Below are 6,369 nucleotides of genomic sequence, written 5' to 3'. Positions count from 1 at the left end.
GCGGCGAGGGGCGTCGGGGGAGGGTCCTAGCGCGGATTGACAGCCCGCCTCGACCAATAGGAGACCCGGCCGCGGCCCGGCCCCTGCTGACGGCCGTGTCGGCGGACCCCCCCCCCTTCCCCCCAGGCCGCCATGGCCCTGACGGCCGAGACCGAGTCCCGGCTCTACCGCTCTCTCCGCGCCGCCGCCGGCGCCGCCGCCCATCTCGTGGCTCTGGGCTTCCCCACCGCCGTGGCCGTGCTGGCGCGGCCCGGATCCAGTGAGTGTCGGGGTGAGGCCGGGGGGGTCGGGTCGGGCCGGGCCTCCCCTCAGCTCAGCTCAGCGCTTGCCCTTCCCTTGCAGGCCTCTTCTCCTGGCACCCGCTGCTCATGGCCCTCGCGGTAAGTCCCGCCGCCACGGTTACCGGGACACCCCCCCCGATCACCCCAGGGAGCGGCTCTGCTGGCGGGGACCCCCCGGGCGCAAGGGAACGAGGCTCCTCTGCTCCCCCCGGCTGGCGGGATGCTGAGCCCCGGGGAGGCGGAGGGGAGGGGGGGGCGACCGGTGCCGACCCCCTGCTCCCCTGTCTCCCAGTTCTCGTTCCTGATGACGGAAGCGCTGCTGGTGTTCTCCCCGGAGACCTCGCCCCTCCGCTCCTTCTCCCGCAAAGTCAAGGTGCGGGTGCACTGGGCGCTGCAGCTGCTGGCCCTCCTCTGTGCCCTCCTGGGGTTGGGCATCATCACCTACAACAAGCACCTGAACGGCAAGGCACACTTCGTCACCTGGCACGGCCTGACGGGGCTGCTGACCGTGCTGTACACCGGCGGGCAGTGCACGGGGGGAGCGCTGCTGCTCTATCCCAAGCTGATGAAGAACTGGACGCTGGCCAAGCTCAAGTTGTACCACGCCACCTCGGGGCTGGTGGGCTACCTGCTGGGCTGTGCCAGCCTGATGCTGGGCATGTGCTCTCTGTGGTTCACCGCCTCGGTGACCAGCGTCACCTGGTACCTTGCCATGCTGTGTCCCCTCCTCACCAGCCTGGTTATCATGAACCAGGTGAGCAACGCTTACCTGTACCGCAAGCGGAGCCAGCACTGAGGGTCTGGGGGTCTCCTCGGTACTAGATTTCTCCCTACTCATCTCTTGTTAGTCCTGGATTGTCTCTAGTGTCTCGTCCCCACAGAGTGGCTTGGGTGTGTGTCACCTACCCACCTCCTGCCTGCTTTGGTGGGGACGTTTCCCAGCACAGGTAAAGCTGCTGGTCCCTGCAGCAGCTTGGTGCTCAGTGCTGGGAACCAGAGTGTTCACTCAGGACTCCTGCTCCTCTTCCCTTCCCACCCAGAGCTGTTGTGTTCCTGGTGAGGAGGGCAGGGAGTCCCCGCTCGCCCAGGAGGCTGCAGTGGGCACCACGCTGCCTCTCCTGCCACAGAGGCAGCTTGGCCAGTGAAGGCGCTGGGCACGGTTTTGGCTTCAGCCACTGGAGGGCTGAAGTGGGGTGGCAGCACTCATGGTGCCTGTCCCCATGGGGCAGGGCTCTCTGGGACCAGTGCAGTCAGCCCTGACCAACAGCTTTGGGTCCAGGTGCCCAGCTCCACGCACAAATCTCTCCCCTAGGCTGGGGCAGTGAAGCTTCAGCCTGTTGGGATGTGGGGGCCATTTTACAGAGCGGTTACAGAGCTGAGCTGGAAAGGGGCAGCCTGCGAAGGCTCTGAGGGGCTCAGGGAACAGAACTTGGGGGGGGGGAAAAACTCTCGAGCCAACCTGCAGCACAGCCCTTGGGAAGGCAGAAAGGAGCCCCCTCACTTTGCCAGCACAGCAGCCTGCCTGCCTTCCAGCCCTCACAGGCACTTGCAGCAGCTCCTCCTCAGCATGGATCCTGCTCTAGGCAGGGCTGGAGAGCTGGGAGCAGCTCCCAGCTGGGAAATTCCTCTGTATCCAGAGCTTTTACTCAATAAAAATTTCAGGCAGCTACAGTGTGACAAGTCCTGTTTCCTGTCCAGTAGGCCTTTGGGGTGTGGGCAGATGTCCTGTATCTCCCCAGATTTGCCCCCTCCTGCTTGCAAAGCATCTCACCTGCTGAGAGCAACTAAGAAGAAACCCCCTCCCCAGCCCCTGGGGGCTGCTCTGTGCCCCCTGCCCTGCTGCGGGAGCCAACTCTTTCAAAGAGCTCTTTATTGATAAACGAAGTGTTTGTTTGTTTGTTTTTTCCCCAGCTGACAAAACCTTCTCATGTGGTCCTTTAAAAAAATAATTGTGACACCATTGGCCTACAGCCTGGGGGGCGGGGGGGGTGTCAGGAACTGTGAGGAGGCTGTCACAGGAAGCATCCTCTCCATCCACAAACAAAATTAAAAAAAAAAAAAGAAAAAGCCCATCAACACGGAGGAAAAGAGAAGGGGGAGCCCAGATTCTACCCGCAGAAAAGGAAACCTGCTGCTGGGGGGGAGCAATGAGAGCCCCACCCTAAAAATAAATTCCAGCTACTAGTGTAATCTGACACACGGATTGGCCAGGAGTTGCCAAGAGCAATGGCTCCTCATGGCTGGGAGAAGAGAGACACCCCCAAGCACTGCCCAGGGCTTCTGGTGCTGGACCACTACCGAACGGGACTTGGTAGCCCCTCCTGCCCAGCAGCAGCCTGTCCCCTGCCTGGCAAACCTCTCCCCAGTCAGGGCGAGCTCCTGCTGGGGCAGGGGAGGCTCCACAAGGGAAAGGGGTTCGGAAAAGGAACCCACGGGCCCTCCCGTTCCCTCAGTTAGGGACAGAGCTACCTTTGGAACAGGAAATAAGCATTGAGTGCTCCGGCCCAGGCCCCGGCGTGGAGAAGCGAGGAAGCTCCTGGCTGGGCCGGTGCAGCAGCCTGGGGGGGCAAGGATCAGCCCCACGTCCCCCTCCCAGGGGGGAAAACCCGGTGTTCACGTCCCAACCTGCACCAGGGGGAGCAGCTGGAGGAACCCCCGTCCTTGCTGCAGTGTCACTGTCCTGGAAACCCGGTGCTGGCCACGAGCGGCAACGAAGCGTTGGAATGAGTTATCCCGCCCCCTGCTTCTGCCGTGGGAGGAGTCCCGAGCGTCCCAGGACACGGCGGGGTCAGCAGCTCTCCGACGGAGGCGGGACGGGAAGGGGGGCGGTCACTGCTGGGACGGGGCATCCTGGAAGGTGATGAGGCTGGACTCCTGGCCGGCCCCCGGCCCCCCCGCACCGGCATCGGGCAGCAGCGGGCTGTCAGCCTTTGCTCCCGCCTCCTCCTCCTCATCCTCCATGCTGGGCCAGGCCGACTGGTCCTCCACACGCTTCAGCCGCTCGTTCAGGGCCTTCAGGGCCAGCTGCCTGCGGGGTGAGAGCAGACAGGCGGGTTAGCTCCGGCTCTGACGGGCAGAGCTCCACGGGGCTTGGTCCCGGGGCTTCCTCCCGGCAGGAGAAGATTCGGCAGCGCTTGAGACGACCCTGGGACCGCCCCGCAGAAATCCACTGCCGCTGCCAGACTGAGCGTGACACCCAGTTCCGATGACACACGCTGCACTCCGAGGCTGTCAGGTGGCACATGGGCCGCCCCGGGGACGGGGGAGGAGAGGTGTAAAACAGGGTGGGGGAAAGCGGAGTGCCAGCGTCTCCTACAAACCTTCCTGCCGGGGCTTGGGGAGGCCAATGCCAGGCGTTTGGCGCTGACTCAGCGCCTTTCCCCGTCTCACGATGACAGGTACGGGGGGCTGGCACCTCCCCAGAAGGCCACTGTCCCCCTAACCCCAAACTCTGCTCGTCCCTTCTCCCAGGATCTCTTCCTTCCTCCTCTGCACTTCCACCGCATTTAGAAGAATGGGACACCATCCCACCAGCCCCACGAAATACTCCCCTCCCCGCCCCTCCATCACAGAGGGCAGCCCCCCACAGACCCCTGGAGAAGACACCCCCCGCTCCCTTAGCGTCCCGCACCCAAACGTCCCCGCTGCTCCTGCCCCGGCTGCCCGGTGCACACGATCCCCGCAGACGCGGGACAAGCGGTACCTTCTCCTCTCGGCGTCCTGGGGGTCGGTCCCCGGCAGGCTGATGGTGATGGAGGAGGGGGCGCCTACGTCGTAGCGTTTGACTGTCTTGCGGCAAACCTTCACCTTCACCAGGACGCTGTGCACCAGGTTGGCCACCAGACCCACTACGGGCTGCAGGATCTCAGGGAAGAAAGTGGCGAAGGCGAAGTGGTCAGACATGTCTCCGCGGCCTCTACTGTGCCGCTGGTAGAACCGGAGATAAACCCAGCTGGAGAGGAGCCCGAAGCCGTACGAGGCCAGTACATTGCTCTCGACGAGCGCGGCGAGCCGCAGCAAAGCCAGAAGCAGGAGCAGGAGCATGGGGACAGCCTTCATTCTGACCTGGGGCACCTTCAGGACGGTGCTGTCCCCCATCGTCTGCTTGAGGGCCACCAGGACTCCGCCGAGGAAGCCCAGCCCGCCGTGGATGCGGACAGCAAACAGGTAGGCGAGGTGGAAAGTGGCCACGTAGGTGAGGAAGTAGGCCAGGGCCCCCAGGAGCCCCACCGAGACGTTCACCACCGCGAAGAAGACGAGGAGCTCCAGGGCTCCCCAGAGGGGCTCCAGCAGCCGGCCGGCCGCCCCCAGCGTGGCCAGGCTGGCCACCAGCCCCCAGGCCCGCTCCTCCACCAGCCCCTGCGTCAGCAGCGTCCAGACCCAGAAGTTGGGGGGCAGGAGGTAGCCGGGGGTCACGCCCAGGCCGTAGGCCGTGTCCAGGCCGAAGGAGACCAGGTAGAGCAGCACGACGGCGGCGCTCAGCGCCTTCACCACCACGCTGGTGCCGGCCAACGCCGCCAAGAAGTGCTGCCGGGCCACCGGCAGGTACCGCCGCATCTTCGGCCCCGCCGGCGGGACGGGGCTGCCCCGCGGGGGCTACAGCGCCCGGCCCACCCCCCGCCGGGGCCCGCTCCGCCGCAGGCCAGGCCGCGCTGGGCCCCGCTGCTGGGCCAGGCCGGGCGCGGACAAACAGCGGATCCGCGCATGCGCCGGGCCGCGCCGGGAGGGCCCGGGGCGGGGAGGGCGGGTCCCGCCGCGGGGCATGCCGGGAGTTGTAGTCCAGGTGGCACTGCCCGCCACGGAGGGGGACACGGGAACACAGGGGCGGGAAGGGCATGGGGGACACAGGTGTGGGGGGCAGTTATGGGGACGTGGACACGGGGAGAGGCACAAACCTTGGTGGGGAGGCAGTGTTGACAAGTGGGCTGGGCATGGGTGGGGGGGCCACTCGGGGACGTGGATCCCACGGGACATGGATGTGGGGACACAGACACGATAGGGAGGGTGTGGGACAAGGGGGGACAGATGGGGGGGACAGAGTCCTGAGGGGACACAGGGATCGGGGGAGCTTGGAGGGGTTTCACTAGGGGAGGGGGGGGCTGAGTCCCTGCTGACCCACAGCCCCTCCTGTACAGCCTGGGGGGGGCTGTGCATGGAGCTCTTCCTGTGCCCCCGCCTGTGCCCCCGCCTCTCTCCCTGCCCCTTCCTCTCTCCCGGTCCCCATGCCGGTGGATCGCTGCCCGCATCCCTGCCCGTGTCCTGCCCGCATCCCTGCCCATCAGCCCCCCCGCAGAGGTGCGGGCAGGGTGAAGGCAGCAGGGAACACCCCAATGTCCTGCCCGCCCTCCCCCCGGCCCTGCCCACATCCCCGGGAATGACGCAGCCACCGCCTGTGAAGTGAAAATATGAACATTATTTAATAACTGAGTCTCTGTAATAAACCATTTGAAAATATTTTACAAGGAGTCACACGCACGATATCTTACAAATTGTCTTTTTGTTGTTGCTTTTTTTTTTTTTAAGTTTTCCAACTCTTCTGTACAAAAAAAAAAGAAAAAAAATTAAACCCAAAGAAATTAAAAATAAATTAAAGAAAATCAATTAAAAACCCAACGCCTTTGAATGAGCAGAGAGAAGCTTTCCAGGGGAGGGAGGAGGAACGTGGCACGACGTGTCCCGGCAGGATGGGGAGACCCAGAGCCACGCTGCCCCATCATCTCATTGGTTTTTAACTTAAAATAGACTATATATGTATATATTTATAGGTATGTATAGTGGTGGGTTTCTGGCAGAGCACCTAACTAGACTACAGAGGTACACACACTCCCGGTAACACAGAGCCATCTGTTCAAACACGGTTCCCAGAGACAGTAACCAAACACACACTGAAAAAGCTACAAGCAGAATGACCATTAATTAACCCCAGCACTAATTAGTGCCTGGCGCCCTCCCCAGCCACCCCGCGGGGTGGCCACGCCGAGGGGGCTCCCCGGGCCCTGTTGGATGGGGTGGCCCTGAGCAGGGTGCCCCAGGGGGGTGAGGGTCCCTGGGGCTGCCTGCCTGGGCAGGGACCCCGACACTGCAGGGA

General features: G+C 63.6%; 2 protein-coding genes across 2 annotated transcripts; one reads left to right on the top strand and one right to left on the bottom strand.

Annotated features, from left to right (window-relative positions):
- Nucleotides 1-84: 84 nt before the first annotated feature.
- LOC103533206 (cytochrome b561 domain-containing protein 2) lies at nt 85-2,108 on the top strand. Its single transcript, XM_030458175.1, has 3 exons — nt 85-259; nt 343-380; nt 574-2,108. The coding sequence occupies exons 1-3, from the start codon at nt 133-135 to the stop codon at nt 1,075-1,077; spliced, it is 669 nt and encodes a 222-aa protein (XP_030314035.1). The 5' UTR covers nt 85-132; the 3' UTR covers nt 1,078-2,108.
- Nucleotides 2,109-2,187: 79 nt separating this feature from the next.
- On the bottom strand, nt 2,188-4,917 carry TMEM115 (transmembrane protein 115). Its single transcript, XM_030458172.1, has 2 exons — nt 3,985-4,917; nt 2,188-3,309 (listed from the first exon to the last, which is right to left on the bottom strand). The coding sequence occupies exons 1-2, from the start codon at nt 4,836-4,838 to the stop codon at nt 3,111-3,113; spliced, it is 1,053 nt and encodes a 350-aa protein (XP_030314032.1). The 5' UTR covers nt 4,839-4,917; the 3' UTR covers nt 2,188-3,110.
- Nucleotides 4,918-6,369: the final 1,452 nt, after the last annotated feature.

Source organism: Calypte anna, chromosome 12 (genome assembly GCF_003957555.1).
Source record: "Calypte anna isolate BGI_N300 chromosome 12, bCalAnn1_v1.p, whole genome shotgun sequence".
Classification (NCBI taxonomy): domain Eukaryota; kingdom Metazoa; phylum Chordata; class Aves; order Apodiformes; family Trochilidae; genus Calypte; species Calypte anna.
This window is presented reverse-complemented; position numbering and strand designations above follow the sequence as displayed.

Excerpts from the sequence above, each read along its gene's own strand:
- LOC103533206 (XM_030458175.1), top strand. The coding sequence starts at position 133 with ATGGCCCTGACGGCCGAGACCGAGTCCCGGCTCTACCGCTCTCTCCGC. Across the intron at positions 260-342 it reads GCTGGCGCGGCCCGGATCCA|GCCTCTTCTCCTGGCACCCG; the intron begins GTGAGTGTCGGG and ends CTTCCCTTGCAG. Across the intron at positions 381-573 it reads CGCTGCTCATGGCCCTCGCG|TTCTCGTTCCTGATGACGGA; the intron begins GTAAGTCCCGCC and ends CCTGTCTCCCAG.
- TMEM115 (XM_030458172.1), bottom strand. The coding sequence starts at position 4,838 with ATGCGGCGGTACCTGCCGGTGGCCCGGCAGCACTTCTTGGCGGCGTTG. Across the intron at positions 3,310-3,984 it reads CAGGACGCCGAGAGGAGAAG|GCAGCTGGCCCTGAAGGCCC; the intron begins GTACCGCTTGTC and ends CTCACCCCGCAG.